The sequence below is a fragment of the Hypomesus nipponensis genome, chromosome 21 (genome assembly GCF_054491055.1).
Source record: "Hypomesus nipponensis isolate SF chromosome 21, ASM5449105v1, whole genome shotgun sequence".
Lineage (NCBI taxonomy): Eukaryota > Metazoa > Chordata > Actinopteri > Osmeriformes > Osmeridae > Hypomesus > Hypomesus nipponensis.
The window spans coordinates 14,906,118-14,922,039 of record NC_140381.1 but is presented as its reverse complement, the minus strand read 5'-3'; the positions used below and the strand labels follow the sequence as shown (position 1 = coordinate 14,922,039).

General features: G+C 44.2%; 1 protein-coding gene across 3 annotated transcripts in view; it reads right to left on the bottom strand.

Annotated features, from left to right (window-relative positions):
- The window catches only part of jag1a (jagged canonical Notch ligand 1a), a 37,408-nt gene that overhangs the window by 20,787 nt on the left and 699 nt on the right, over positions 1-15,922 (bottom strand). For 2 of the 3 annotated variants that reach the window (XM_084684871.1, XM_084684869.1), the window contains exons 2-9: positions 15,491-15,793; positions 7,079-7,136; positions 4,324-4,581; positions 3,538-3,598; positions 2,981-3,111; positions 2,641-2,760; positions 366-479; positions 59-172 (exon numbers count right to left, since the gene is read on the bottom strand). In XM_084684871.1, coding sequence (XP_084540997.1) covers positions 59-172; positions 366-479; positions 2,641-2,760; positions 2,981-3,111; positions 3,538-3,598; positions 4,324-4,581; positions 7,079-7,136; positions 15,491-15,793 — 1,159 coding nt within the window. Of the gene's footprint in view, positions 1-58; positions 173-365; positions 480-2,640; positions 2,761-2,980; positions 3,112-3,537; positions 3,599-4,323; positions 4,582-7,078; positions 7,137-7,809; positions 8,346-15,490; positions 15,794-15,922 lie in introns of those variants that run through there. The other variant, XM_084684870.1, reaches the window with a different exon arrangement.

Below are 15,922 nucleotides of genomic sequence, written 5' to 3'. Positions count from 1 at the left end.
AGAAGAAGAAAAAGCTCAGTGGGATTCAGGTGAACTGAAGGGATTCAGGTGAAGCTACCAATGAGGCAGGTCTTGCCGGTCCACTGGGATGGACAGGTGCACTTGAAGCCGTTGACCTGGTCCTGACAAGTGCCCCCATGGCTGCAGGGATTGGGGAAACACTCGTCCACATCTGACAAAAGGAGAAGGAGAGGACACGTTTAGACTCCCTCTTGGGATTTCAGTACTAACTTTCTTATTAAATCATACATGTCTATATGAGCCTCCAAATGCATTTCTCATGCGACGTTGCAATTCTACAGGGGTGTCAACAATCTTCAGAATCCCACTCCCATTCGTCCCCCCGTGCACCCATCAGGTCTTACTGCTGGTGCAGGAGGGCCCACTCCACCCGAGGGCGCACTGGCACTCGAAGCCCTGGCTGGTCTCCACACAGCTGCCCCCGTTGAAGCACGGCTCCGACAAACAGGCATGCTCCGCTGCATTGGAAGGAGAAGGAGACAAGAAAGAAAAGAGTTAAGAGTCATTAAGGCCTGAAGTGGATGAAAAGGGGAGTTTAGTAAGAGAGGATGAGAGAGAGTGACGATATGAGTGAATGACAAAACAAATTGGAAGAAGGGGGGTGCAGAGAGGAATAAGGATAGAAAGAGCGAAAGTGAAAGGGAGCGAGAGAGTTTGTCTCTGTGGTTCTCACATTGCAGGAGGGTTAGGTGGGTGCTGGGTTTCCCCCCCCTAGCTCATGTCAGTTCCCACCAGTTCTCAGTTCTCTCAATGGCTACCGCCAACGGAGTGGAAAGCCCCTTTGCTCTCTTGCTAACCAGCTCTGGACCACACCATGCAGAGGCTCAGTGTGTGTGTGTGTGTCTGTGTGTGTGTGCGCGCACATGGAACAAAACTCATTTTGAGAGAGAGAGAGAGACAGAGAGACAGAGAGAAAGAGAGAGAGAGAGAGAGAAGGTGATTGAGTCGAGGAGAAAAATGCTGATGCAGAGGTAACGAGAGGGAGAAAATGACAGATCAGGAGAGAGACGGATGAAGAGAGAGACAAAGAGTGAGCGAGCATAATAATGGATGGGAGTGCGCAACAAAAAGGCAGAGGCCAAACCAGATGGGAAAAGATAAGGCAATGGAATGCGATGGCAGAAACTGTCACCGCAAATGATGGAGTGAAAAAGAAACCCCATGTAAGGGGAGGGAAATAAGGAATTACAGTATTTAAGAAGCTCGAGTTTGCAAAACAAAAACAAAATAAAAAAAGAAAATTGCCCAATATTCCTCTCACTAGCCCCCAAGGGGGGTGTGGAGGGGACTAGCAGGAAGTCGTCTGTCACGCCGCACTGACCCACACGGTCACGCACCATGACTTCCATTTGAGTGCAAATCATCCTCTCCCTCAACAGCAAGATTGCAGGAAATGGAGAGAAGAGACAGAAAGGGGTGAACGCCATGAGTCACTATGGATTTCTCCTCCACTAATCAATGAATGGTTTACATTCTTGGCTGGGATCGCTTGGAGGGGAGAATGAAGACTGTCGACTGGTGACAAGGCTTTCGGCGGTGAGGGAGGTAAATAGGAGGGACAGAAGACAAGGAAGAGGGAATATAGAGGGAGAGACCATATGAAAGTGTCTCTCTCTCTCTCTGTCCCTCCATCCCCTCTTTGAGATGACCGGCAGCGATAGCTTTCAGGAGGAGATAGAGAGAGTGACAGAGAGAGAAAGCTGAAGGGGCAACTCTCCTAGATAAACACTAACCCCATACTTCCAACTGCCAAAGCCTACAAATGGGGCTTCATCCACAATTAGCTGAGTCATGCCTCAGATGACCCCATGCTTAAACAAGGGTTCCTGTTGACTTAATCACAACACACTATATACAAACTTTATTGACCGAGTTTAAGTTCAAACAAACTTAACTAATTTTACTGAAATCACAAACCCTTTTCCAGAAACTCATGTCCTTAAATAAATCATGTGTAACCCTAATTGTTAGGATAGTATCCCAACCTAAGAGATATTCACACTCAAAAACAAACAAAATATATAAAAAGGACCTAATGTGGTAACTCCACAAAACGTAACACAACAACCTTTGGGTGTGGGACAAGTTACCTGGATAAATGTAAAAAAATATATATACACATAATAATAAAGGGGCAGATTCATTCACTGGTTCCCTTGGTAATGCCTTAACGAGGCAACATCCTCTTGGGTGGGGTGACCACGGGATGGGGACACTGAGCACCCCAAAGAATGCTGGCCAGGAACCTCCCTGCACGGATAGGTTAAGCTCAGAACTGACCCTTGACCCCTGAACTGCGACATAACTTCCCACAGAGTCTCAGGGACGATTGCGATCTGGTCCCGGCCAGGAGTTAAATCACGTGAAGAACTCATGAGCTAATCAACAAGCCACATGAACGTTACACAAGTTTTGAGTTATGAGAATGAAGCAATCAAAGGTAAAAGTTGAAAGAAAGGAAGTGAGTAGAGTCTCTAAGACAGATAGAAAACTAGATCGATAGAGTGAGATAAAAGACAGTGTAAATGACAAGCTTATCACCACTGTGTTTACATCTACAGTGTATCATTTGATATCTTTCCAATGTGTGACAGCCAAGTTTGGCTGAGGGGCACTCACCTCTCTCACAGTTGACCCCAGAGTAGCCTTCAGGGCAGGCACAGTGATGCTTGTCAGGCCCTGTGTTACTGCAGGTCCCCCCATTCAGACAAGGCTGGCGCGTGCCACAGGAGTTCAGATCTGGATGACAGGATTAGACCATCATGAACATAAATCAGGGGGGTTGGGGGGGATGTTAAATTTTTCAGACATCAGTATAACTGCCTAAGCACCAGGGAGTGTCGTGTGTGTGTGTAACCTACTACTTAAGACACACATCTGGGTTCATGTCTTCCATAACATAATTGTTCCTCACACTGATCTGTGTGTTCTTTGTGTGTTTGTCCTTTTTTACTCTTACCTTTGTCACAGAGTTGGCCTCCGAAGTTGGTGTCACACAGACACTGCCATGGTTCCACACAGGTGCCATAGACACACCCAGGATGAGGGATGCACTTGTCGCAGTACTCCCCCTGCCATCCGTACAGACACCTGAAGCGTACACATACACAAAGGGATTTATAAACCGACTCAAAACATTTTGGATTGGACAGGGTCAAACACTGCTCCTTCTCTTGTCAGGAGAAGAGCTTGTCTGGACAGGGCACCAGAAAGGGTGGCTGAGTCATAACAAAAACAGATGGAACTCAAGCACATAGCCATACAATCTTTCCCCTGGTAGACATCACCACCCTCGCTCAGGGCAATCCATTATCCCAGTGTTTATAGCCAAAAACGTGAGAATAAACTGCAAAACCAATTGACAGTGTTGCACCAGTATGGAGTGAACTACAAACTATTGTATGCATATGGAGTGAGCCAAAACAAAGTATTCTACAATGCCAATAAACACTAGTTCTCTTTTCAGCTGGGAAGCTAAAAGGCGTAACAATAGTAAAAAAAACTTGTAGTGCTTACTTGCAATCGCCTGGCACTTTACAGGATCCATGTTTTGTGCTACAGCCCTGCCGGCAGATAGCTGGGTAGCAGACAAAGCACATGTGAGAGAGAGAAAGAGATAAAAGTGTAACATGATAACTAGGAATAAACAAGGGCATGAGAAAAAAAGTGATGTGGAGAATAACAATGATGATGTCAGCCCCCTCTCCAAAAACACTCCTAACCCCCCCACCCTCTCCCACCATCATCATCATCCCCAGCCCTCTGCCACCATCTCTCAAACTCGTGGGAATGTTCTAATCTCCAACTAGTCCAGTAATCCTACAAAATCCAAGACTTATCCCAGGTCCTGCCAGTGATCCCCTGCTGGAGGATACAGGGCCTGGGCGGGGGTGAGGGGGGCTGCGCTGGCGCGTTGCAACAGCAAATTCCAAAAGGCAATGCTAACTATTTGTACTACCCACTGCATGGGGCCCGAATATGCGGCACTAATACCTCTGTTTTAATGGTTGAAAAAGCCAGCTTGACTCCCTGTCCTGATATCAGTTATTTGAACTCTCTCCTGTACTCTGTCTCTCTCTTTCTGTCACACTAGTCTGGCTCAGGTAAGCCTGGTTCATCTAAACGTCTGTTTTACGACAGCTTCATCTGGCTGAAGGAAAAGTCTTTTTTTGGTTAACTATCACACTAACAACGCTGGCCTGCATGTCATTTCTCATCATCATCAGATTGACTGACCACATGTACGCAATGACTTTTTGCATGGGATACCATACACAATGCAAATTCTTTTCAAACCCTTACCAGTGTTGCATTCTGGTCCGGACCAGCCCTCCAGGCAGGTTTTGTTGCCGTTGTGGTCGCAGTCATAGTGACCAAAGAAGTCGTCCCGGGGACGGCAGAACTTGTTGCAACCGAAGCCATAGTAGTGCTCGTCGCAATTCACACGGATCTGGTATTCAAACTGGGCCACCGGCCCATTATGCTTCACGTTCTGCCACTGGCGGCTAGGGTTGATCATGCCCGACTGGACAGCTCTCTCGATCACATCGCCTCCCACACCTGATTAGGGAACGTGGAGGGAAAGGTCAGAGAAGGGCACACATGATACAACAATACGTTGCATATAAAACAAGACCAGACTTGACACATGCATGCAAACATAGTCAAATCCACAATTGCTAGTGAAAGTAACCTATTCATATCTACAATGAACTTAGCCTTCCTTGTCCACTGCTGCCAACCAACACATGATGTCCAGTTGTGTCTTTGCACTGTCTGGCCATCGTTCTACCCACACAGTCTTTTTCTGACTGCTTTGCCACCCTCTGTGCCCTCTCATCCAAACAAACACAACGTTCGCTTAGGTCGCCACCCAAGCAGAGTTGGGCATTGCCCAGCCTTGGTCTGGAACACCAAGGTCACCAGCTGCACCAAGATCACAATTTCCATGGAAGAGTCCTAAAGAACTTATATAAAAAGGTTCCATTGCCATCGCTTACTAATGTATTGAAAACACAGCAGTCAATGTATGACTGCAGCAATTCTGCAAAGCTTCACAAGAGCGCCTAAAAAGTATGTGAGTTTATTTACTTACTTTTGGGGAGGTATTTTTTGTTACTCTAGTGTCATTTGTAGTGCCATAGGCCAGACATAGTCATATTTCAGACCATTCTAGAATCCTGAGCTGGACTGTGGTATTTCTCCGGAAGGGTGTAAAGTGTGGTTGGGGTGAGGTGACACTCTTGCTCTACCCAAGGCTGGAGCAAGAGGGTCTTCGCCAAAAAATAGACAAAATGAAACTGGAGCCCGACCTGGAAGTAAACTGCAACCAGTCACATCAAACAGGAAAAGGCCAAGATGAAAATGGTGCAAGAACTAGCACTGAGGGAGCAGATGAAAAATTGTTTTTCACATCAAAGAAGTTTACTGTACCAACTGAGAAATTCTTTACAAATATTTAAACTTCTCAGTTCAATGGTGAATATTGCTTGGGCAGTCAAGGTAACACCAGTCTGACAGTTGGTACTGAACCAATGGGTCAAGATTATTGAAGGCATTAAACAAGTTAGCGTTAGCTGTACTTGTTAGGTTGGTTTAACATTAGCTTTAAATAATCATGGAACAGATTTTAATCAGCCTGCTTATTCCCATTCACCTGCCTTATCCTGTTGACGTTTACCATCAATATTTGACCAGTTCTTGTTTGGCCCTCTTCCTTAATAGCTCTCTTAATAGCAGGAGGGCAACTTTTTTTTAGATTTGTCATTCTCATGAAACCTTAGTTTGTGGCAAACCATGTGGCAGAAAAGTACAATTCAGTTTCAAGCCCAAAGCAACATTGTCTGGGCCTTTCTCCCTGTCCTCCCTCTTTTCTGCCAAAGCACACCTGGACAGAGGTCAACGTACTCAGGGGCCGACTTCACACTGGCCCTATAATAGCTCCCTGGGGGACGCTAAATGCAACACACAGCCAGTGCTCCCACTGACCACCTAAGGGCTGACGGTCCAGCCGAAAAACAAACAAACCTCAGCTCCAGCATGCTCCCTCCCTCCTCCACTAATCGCACTTGCGGTAGGTCTTTTCTGAATGGGCCTATTGCATCATTCTATAGCAGCGTAAGTAACCAGAAACAGTTAAAAAAGGGTTAAGAGAAAATTGAATTTGGCAACATCTAGTTTGTCATGCAGTTGTGCACTGCTCAACGGTATGGGACTTTCCAACTGGAAGAGGAAGCACATGCACACCAGTGTTTCAACTATGTTGATTTGGCCGTGGCGGCCCGCTACGGCTACATTTCTGCCGCCACGGTATCAGAAATACGGCCATACAATAGGCCGTCTATCAGCAGAGTGCATGTCGGAGAATAGCACGGACACATGCTTCACACTGCGAGCGGGCGCGTGCACTTCGCTGTTGATTCGATAGAGATTGCTGAACGCCCTTGCCCACGTTTGTATTTTAGGTGCCTTATTATGCTGAAGTAGTTACACTGCATTAAGATAATGTAATTAATAGTGGGTTCATTGTTATTATTTTCTACAGAATGTTGGCCAATATGTCAAATCAAATTAAGCAGACAGTTCCGTTTCTGTTTAGTTTTTTGGGGGGAGGGGGGGGGTTGTTCGGACAGGCCTGCCCTTACTGCAAAAAAAAATCCTAGCGGAAACACTGCACACGCACAACAGTGCGACTTTAGGCTACTTGTAAACATCAACTAGGATAAAAGCAAACAAGTAGCCTTACATCTGCTATCAGCCATCAAATATTTGTAAACATTTTGGCACGAGGGGCTCCCTACCTTTGCCGTCTCCTACTTTAACCTCGAATCTCTTTACGTTTCACCCATTTCCTTCCAATCCCCTTTTCTTTCCTCCTAGCAAAGGTCTCTGTTAGGACAGCATGGACCTAACTCACCTCATAAGCATTACACACGCAAGTGTGCCTTAAGAACTCCCCATTTCTTTGGTTTGAACCAGCGCTTCCAGGTCAAGGGCCGTGTTATTTTTGTAAGGTGAAACCTGATGTGGAGTGGAGAGAGTTAATGGTAATACTTACTGCCCGTGGACGAGTCGTTGTTGAAGTCCAAGGCCTCCACGATCAGTGTATACGACCTCTGCAGGGAAAGGGACAGAAGTCAGGTCACAAACAAGTTCCAGCTGCTTTGACCCCCTTCCCCCCATGTGTGCCAACCAAAACTGCAGTATACTTGAATTCCTATAGGCATAGTTAGTCAGCAGTTTTGCATTGTTTTCAAACAACTCACTGAAAAGTAAACAAATACATGTTTACAATTCTATCTAAATAATTTCATGCTAATTAAATTAACCTTGAATGCTTCAAGTACTTTCTTAGATTTCATTATCCAGTTACATGTCAAAATGTGGGCTTTACTCCAATACCCTGAATTGAAGAGAGAGGATAGCGACTCGCTAAGCTGATCTCTCTTTCCCCAAGCCACCCCAAAACAAATAGACAGCTCTCTCCATCTCTCCCCCGGATGGTGAGATCAAGGGTTGTGATAAAGAGAGCAAACTGCTGGCATTGTTTAAAAACATCCTGAGTTGCTTTTTTCTCTTTTCCCCCACTCCCCCTACTTCATCTTCCCTCATTCCCCATTCCTTACTTTCTTCTGTTTATCCCTGCATACATGCACATGTGTGTGTGTGTGTTTAGTCAGTGAGATTAATGGGTTAATGGGTAGAAAAGGCAGTACCATACACAAGGTCATATGTGTGGGGTGTGTGTGCATGCGTTGCGGGGAGGTAGAGGGTCCATTATTTTGGCACCTCTTTGAAACTCTGTCTCTCTTAAGGCCACCATCGCTCTCACCGGTATCGGATGACGGACAGGGGAGAGCTGAGGGAGGAGAGGGAGGTGTGTGTGCAGAGAGGAGAGTGTGCGCATGTTTTAAAGTGTTAGACGCTCTAGGTGACAATTTACGAATGTGTGTATCTAATATACATCAGATATTTGGTGTTTGTTTGTTCCAATGCTCATGTGCATACGACCTTGTCCGCACTTGGCTCCCATCCAAAGCCGTGGGCCTCTCTCCACTTGTGACACTCACTTGTCAACATTCACACTCGCTCTCTTCGTAACACATGCCAATGAAGCTCCAGAAATTTGGAGGGGGGGGGTAGTGGTGGGAACACCACGCAGACACCACTTGGGTTCAATGTTCTGCTTTCCCCCGCTCCCCAAACATCTCTCCGTCTCTCTGCTTTCTCCTCTAACCCGTCTGCTTTTGATTGGAGTCTTGTCCAGTCCCTTGTGTTGGACTTATGTGGCCTTGATACTTTGTCCCATTTAAACAAATGTTTGGCTGAAATAGATAAGGCAGGGTAGTTGCTCTGATTTATATTATCCTTTACAGACAAGGAAGTCATTAGTGGTTGAATCCTTACATACAATTTGGCTAAAGAACCCAAAAACTAAATAAGATATAACATGTGTGATCATACATTACTGAAGAGATTCAAAAGATTGCACAATCAATACATGCCATCACCACTTCACCATGTCAATGAGATGGTTACCGAAATGCCCTTATGGAATATCTGCCAGGTAGCACACACTTCTTCTCCAAGGAATAATGCCTATCCTAACATTGCCTGGTCGCCGACAATGCAATATCATTTGGGTGGTTGGCATAGAGCCCAACTACATGGTTCAATACTTACGTGTTGGTTTCCCTGGCAGGAGATTAAGAGTGGGAAAATAGTTCAAAAGCAAGTGAAAGGATAGAACAAGTCAGGGCAAGTCTAGAAAGGGAAGGGAGGCATCAATGTGAGCCGCAAGAAGGGCAGTGCTCACACGGCCTAGAGTGAAAGGTAAACAGAGGATGACAAATGATAAAATAGTATAATGTCTAGCTTCAAGGCTAACATCCTGTGGTTTCAAACTTTAAACATATAAAATGACATAATCTTGACGACTTTAAGAGGTTGACTTTGCTTACAGAAAGTCAATTGAGTTTTTAAGTAAGTAGGTTTCCCCTCTCAATAAAACACAACTAACTTTTTCTAAAGAAAAAGTCTCTGTGCCGGCTGCTGTCACATTTGAGATGTGTTTGGTGGTTTAGCATTAGACATTGTTCCTCGGGTTGAACCCTAGGCCGCAGTTTGACCCAGGCCCCTTCCTGACAAGCTAGCAGGCCAGTCCAACCTCTGGACTTCTGGCTTTAGGACAGGGAATGGCTTGCGTATAACAACAGGCGCTTGGTTTTGGGAGATGATGGAGCCCCGGTTCGCAGTTGCAAAAGGACCACAGGACTTCTAATAATCGCACATTCAGCAGAACACCACACAAATGGGGGCTTGTTGGCGAGCGGCAGTACTCACTAACCTCTCTCTCTGCTGAGATCACTGCTGTTTCCTGTTACCTCCCCCATATCTACAATATCCCGCCTGCCCCCCATTATGTCCCATAATCCTTGCTGTGGCCCAGTCGGGGCCAAAGCTATTGTGTCATCGCACTCCAAGCCCCCTCCCGGTTAATACAAGCATCACTGCCTCCCTGTCTGTCTGGGGCAGAATGAAATACGGAGAATGAGGGATAAAGAGAGGGGTCCTCCCAACTCAGTAAAAAAAGAAATGGGGCCAGAGCTTAACTCTCACATGTAAAGGTTTCAGGGAGAGGAGAGAAATACAGACCCTGTGGGGATGAAACATTACTTGAAACTTCAGAGTTGCCATTGTAGGGCCCAATAAAGTGACTGACGCACAAAATTATGTTGTTTTGGTCGGACGTGCCAATTTGAGGTTGGGATTGGGGGAGAAATAAAAGTTTGCAATACTGAAAGGAAAGAAAAGAAGAAAAATAAGCTGTCTGGCCGACTACAGTTCAGTTTGGCATGCTAAATGAAGCCATCATCATGCCCTGTTACTATGGGTGGCAGGGTTAAAAAGATGGAATGTCTTGGGGCCAGTCAAGCGCAGCAACCCAGGTTCACAAAGACCAAGCAAAGACAACAGGCCTTTATACTTGTCTGTGTTTTAAGGTCAGGGGCGAAAAAACAATGCCCAAAACCTTAGTGAAGAAGGTGATAGACAGTCTCCACAGTGCCATGATTGGCCCTATGGCCAAAGAGATATCTGATTCGAGTCTTTTAAAACCACTAAAAACGAAAATAAACTAATATGAAAGTTCTAATAAAATATAATTTTTCATCATCTTGACAAACAATTTATAAATCAAGGAATTCTAATGCACAGGCACAAGGCCAAAACGCCACATATTCAACATTCCCAAAGATACCTAAACGGGCTAGAACAGAAAAGGGCCGGGTTTCCCAGATTCGTTAAGAAGCTTCACACTGCAGCGACGCGAATCGCTTGCCATCGCTCACCTTCCCACAGTTCAACACGCTCGGGGGCGTAGAATGTAGTTCTCTAAAGTCACCGTTGTAGTTGTAATGGCCAAGTGTGCAGACTTGGGTTTACATACTCGCAACATCGATCAAAATACAACTTGTATACAAAATACAGAATTGTTAAATAGACGAACACATTGACATTTGTAAAAAACGTTTTATTATATTGCTCAAAGTCTACGCTAATCTCTCGATACGATAAGGAGTTCCAGCCGGGCTAGCTAGCTAGCTAGTTATGTAATGTGACTAGACTGAATTAGAAGTACAAGCACCATCAACTTCGGCAACCTTGCGCCATGCATTGTTTTTTAATTATTAACATCTCTGTACAAATACAGCTATGTATCGTACAGGACTGGGTAAGCAGCCACACAAACGATTGTGAATGTTTACCATGGTTGCTACATTACGAGAAACAAGAAAACACTCCGATTGACCTAGAAAGCTAGTAATGTTTGACATGATTGCTACGTTACGAGAAACAAGAAAACACTCCGATTGGCCATCGCTAGCGAAAATCGCTCCTCATTTGCATAAAGTTGAGAAAATCTCAACTCTGTCGCGTCGCCTCGCTAGTGAACTTGGAACGCTCCTAACAGTGCGTTCACACTGCAGCGACGCGATGCGAGCGACATGTTTTCCATTCCTTTTCTATGGAGCCAGGCGAATCGCTTGCGTGGTGCATTGTGGGTAGCGAGGCGACGCGACAGAGTTGAGATTTTCTCAACTTTATGCAAATGAGGAGCGATTTTCGCTAGCGATGGCCAATCGGAGTGTTTTCTTGTTTCTCGTAACGTAGCAACCATGTCAAACATTACTAGCTTTCTAGGTTTCAAGGTGGAGGATAAACTAATCGTTTGTGTGGCTGTTTACCCAGTCCTGTAGATACATGGCTGTATTTGTACAGAGATGTTAATTATAAAAAAAACAATGCATGGTGCAAGGTTGCCGAAGTTGTTGGTGATTGTACTTTCTAATTCAGTCTAGTGACATTACGTAACTTTGTTCTGTGGTAACTACTGTAGCTAGCTAGCTAGCCCGGCTGGAACTCCCTATCGTATCGACAGATTAGCAGAGACTTTGAGTAATATAATAAAACTAGTGATGTCAAACGATTAAAATATTTAATTGCGATTAATCGCATTAATGTCATAGTTAACTCGCGATTAATCGCACATTTTTATCTATTCTAAATGTCCCTTGATTTCTTTTTGTCACGTTCTTTTTTCAAATTTTAATGCTCTTATCAAAATTGAAAAGTGTTTCGGATTGCTTCGTGCAAATATTTTTTTTATTGAAAACAACATTGCAATCGCCTGGCTTTGACGAGGGGGCGGAGAATTCGCATGAATCGCATCAGCTGTGTGCTTGGCCATCAAGTGGTATTTCAGACTGGACGTGCTGCAATGATTGCTCAGTTTACAACGACAAAACACACAGATCCCTTTGGTCTTGTCAATGGATCCATTTGGCAACTTTTTAAAGTAAACTTTACATTCAGAATCTTATTGGCATCCATTTCGGCGTCTCGCGCTCGCCATCCACTCAAAACGTACCGGCTCGCAAGCTAAACAAGTGTGTGTGGCGTGCCTGTTGTTTTCCGGTCTAGCTAGATCCGGTGTGGTGTTGTAGTTTTTCTAACGTCGGCAGTTGTTGCAACAGCATGTGAAAAAAACTACAAAGTTTGCTAGGCCAAAAAGAGCGTTAATCGCGTGATAACAAAATTGACGCCGTTAATTTGGGTTTGTGTTAACGCCGTTAATAACGCGTTAAACTGACAGCACCTAATAAAACGTTTTATAGGCTACACATGTCAACGTGTATGTCTATTAAACAGTTTTGTATTTTGTATACAAGTTGTATTTTGATCGATGCTGCGAGTACGTAAACCCAGTCTGCACACTTGGCCATTACAACTACAACAGTGACTTTAGAGAACTACATTCTAAATGAATCTGTTTGAAACCCCCCCGAGCGTGGTGAACTGTGGGAAGGCGAGCGATGGCAAGCGATTCGCGTCGCTGCAGTGTGAACGCACCGTAACAGTGCGTGTCCACTGCAGCGACGCGATGCGAGCGACAACATGTTTTCCATTCATTTTCTATGGAGCCAGGCGAATCGCTTGCGTGGTGCATTGTGGGTAGCGACGCAACGCGATTCAAGTTGAGATATTCTCAACTTTATGCTAATGAAGAGCGATTTTTGCTAGCGATGGCCAATCGGAGTGTTTTCTTGTTTCTCGTAACGTAGCAACCATGGTAAACATTTTTCTAGCTTTCTAGGTTTCAAGCTGGAGGAGAAACTAATCGTTTGTGTGAAGTTGTGGGTGCTTGTACTTTCAAATTCAGTTTAGTCACATTACGTAACTTCGTTCTGTGCTAACTAGCTAGCTAGCCGGGCTGGAACTCCCTATCGTATCGGCAGATTAGCAGAGACTGCAGCGTCGCTGCAGTGGACACGCACTGTAATGGTGCGTTCACAATGCAGTGACGCGAATCGCTTGCCTTCCCACAGTTCAACACGCTCGGGGGCGTTTCAAACAGATTCATTTAGAATGTAGTTCTCTAAAGTCACTGTTGTAGTTGTAATGGCCAAGTGTGCAGACTGGGTTTACGTACTCGCAACATCGATCAAAATACAACTTGTATACAAAATACAAAACAGTTTAATAGGCTTACACTGACATGTGTATAAAACGTTTTATTATATTACTCAAAGTCTCTGCTAATCTGTCGATACGATAGAGAGTTCCAGCCAGGTTATCTATAGCTAGCTACAGTAGTTACCACAGAACGAAGTTACGTAGAAGAAAGTACAATCACCAACAACTTCGGCAACCTTGCGCCATGCATTGTTTTTTTTATTTATTAACATCTCTGTACAAATACAGCCATGTATCTACAGGACTGGGTAAACAGCCACACAAATGATTAGTTTATCCTCCACCTTGAAACCTAGAAAGCTAGTAATGTTTGACATGGTTGCTACGTTACGAGAAACAAGAAAACACTCCGATTGGCCATCGCTAGCGAAAATCGCTCCTCATTTGCATAAAGTTGAGAAAATCTCAACTCTGTCGCGTCGCCTCGCTACCCACAATGCACCACGCAAGCGATTCGCCTGGCTCCATAGAAAATGAATGGAAAACATGTCGCTCGCATCGCGTCGCTGCAGTGGGAACGCACTGTAAGAAGCTCTTAACGAGCCCAGGACTGCTGGGGCCGGTTGCACAAAACACCTTAAGTTTTTAGTATGACACTTAAGGGTAAATTTATCCTTAGCTAAGGGATTTACTACATTTAACGTGATTTTACAGCAGTAAAATTCGACCGTTTCCACGGTGAACGCATTGTTTGGTTGTATCTAGTGCGTCACCTTCGTAGCTAGAGCTAGCTAGTAGCTAACTTATACACCTACGAAAAGAAGGCAAGAAAACCCAATTGGGCAGAGGAGGAAAATATTGTGCTTCTACAGGAATACAAAAAAGAAAGCGCATACTAAAACGTAAATTTGATCCACAAATAACTTCAAACAAAAAACAACGTTTTTTGGAAACGTACGATTGTAGGACGAAATTGCATCAAAAATAAACCTCAATAAGTTTGGTGAAGCGGTCAATTCAAGAAATAAAACATATATGCTAGAGCTAGCTATGATAACTTGACTGTTATGTCCAAATAAGAGATAACCAATTTCAGGAGGGAGTCCAATAAAACAGGAGATATCAACTTTACTCATAGCATAGGTCTTGTTGCTACTCAGTAGCCTAACGTTTTTAAAAAGTGAGCGCTAGCCTACAGTACTTCTTAGGTAGCTAACTAGATCAAAATGAGATCAACAATTACACTGCATTTACAGGAATGAGTCTATACTATATTTATATTATAGCTACTTTATTTACAGCGGTAGCCGATGCTTAAATAGTAGCTATTTATGTTTAGACTGCAGCACAGTAGCTTAACAGAGTGCCATAGGTGTGGGATGGGTTTATTTATCTCCATAAACCAGCCATGTTGCGGTAAAGAATAAGTCAGAGGTACCTTAAGTTTTCTTCCTTACTTTGTTTGCCAAGGTCTTCCGTGCAACGCTTCTTAAGGGATTCCTTAAGTATTTAAGACAAAGTTAAGGAGAAAACCTTAAATACTTAAGGGAACATTTAAGGAAACCTTAAAGAAAATACTTAAGGGTGCTTTGTGCAACCGATTATATTTTAAGGAAACCTTAACTCTGTCTTTAAGGAAAATCTTAACTTAAGGTGCTTTGTGCAACCGGCCCCAGGCTTCTCTATTGCCCACTTGCAGGTGCAACCCCCTTCCCATCCTTCAATTCAGTTCTCTTTCTCCCCGTGGGAGGCCGTTCCCTAGCAACTAGGCTACTCCAAACATCCAATCACTTTGTTGTATTTGTGATGTGGAACCCAACAAATAAAAAGTTGTAAACCAATCGCTGTTTGGGTGAAAATACGTCTAACTTTAGCTTATTTTATGCAGTGGCTACAAACTGGAAATATATATAAAGACCATTTCAATCAGATTTTCAAAGAATAGCCTCCTACCTCTGAAATCTAATTTTACTCAAGTGTAACAATACACAATTTGCTGAATAAAACTCGACATTCCATTTGGAATTTGAACACGAATCAACAGGAACGGTTCGAATGATTACTTTGTCATTACAGCTTCCTGAGGGCATTGTGTGTAAACGCGCTGGGGAGATAACACAGGTGCTTTATTGCTTGTTCTTGCAGAAGCCATTGTCTAACATTCGGCCAGGGGCGTTCTAATAAAGACAGTCCTTGTTTTAAGCCTGGGGGGTATCATGTCAACTCAGTGTATGCAGAGAGAACTCGGATTTCCTGATAGGGACTTCACGTTAGGCTACTGCTGACACAAATGAATAACACTTACAGTTTATCACGTCACAATCAGGACATAATATGAGGAAAAATACACGTTTAAGTAGCATAGTCAAAAGTAGGCTATTTGAAGATTTTAACTGAAGCAGCCCACGGTAGTGGGGGAGCGAGCGCGAGAGAGAATAAGACAAGTAAACATATATTATCATTGATTGCTTTTACAACTAAGCAATTAACTCACCGGCCAAGCAAAGCTGAAAGGCAAAACAATCCTCGACTTGTCACTCCTCGGGTTCCGCAAAGAAAAGTTATTCCCACCGACGACGGGAGTAGACGCCGATCCAAAGCTGCAGGGGCCCGCTGAATAGACCTTTAACTGGTACTCCTTCAGACACACTTTAAAATAGGTATCACACTCGTCCCTCGTGCACTTGTGATCCGCAGCGTTACGAGTCCCATCGCAACACAAACCAGTCTGGAGTTCGCCATTCACGTTCTGCATAGATAAGATTTGCAACTCGAAGTGTCCGGATCCCACAGACACCTGTTCGGAGAAAAAGTATGCACGGTTATGACCCTGTTGACAGAGAGACACTTTTGACAAACAAAATTATGCCACAATGTCCAATTGATGTTCTGCTCTGGGCTACGGGTATATCAAGTTGCTGGATTT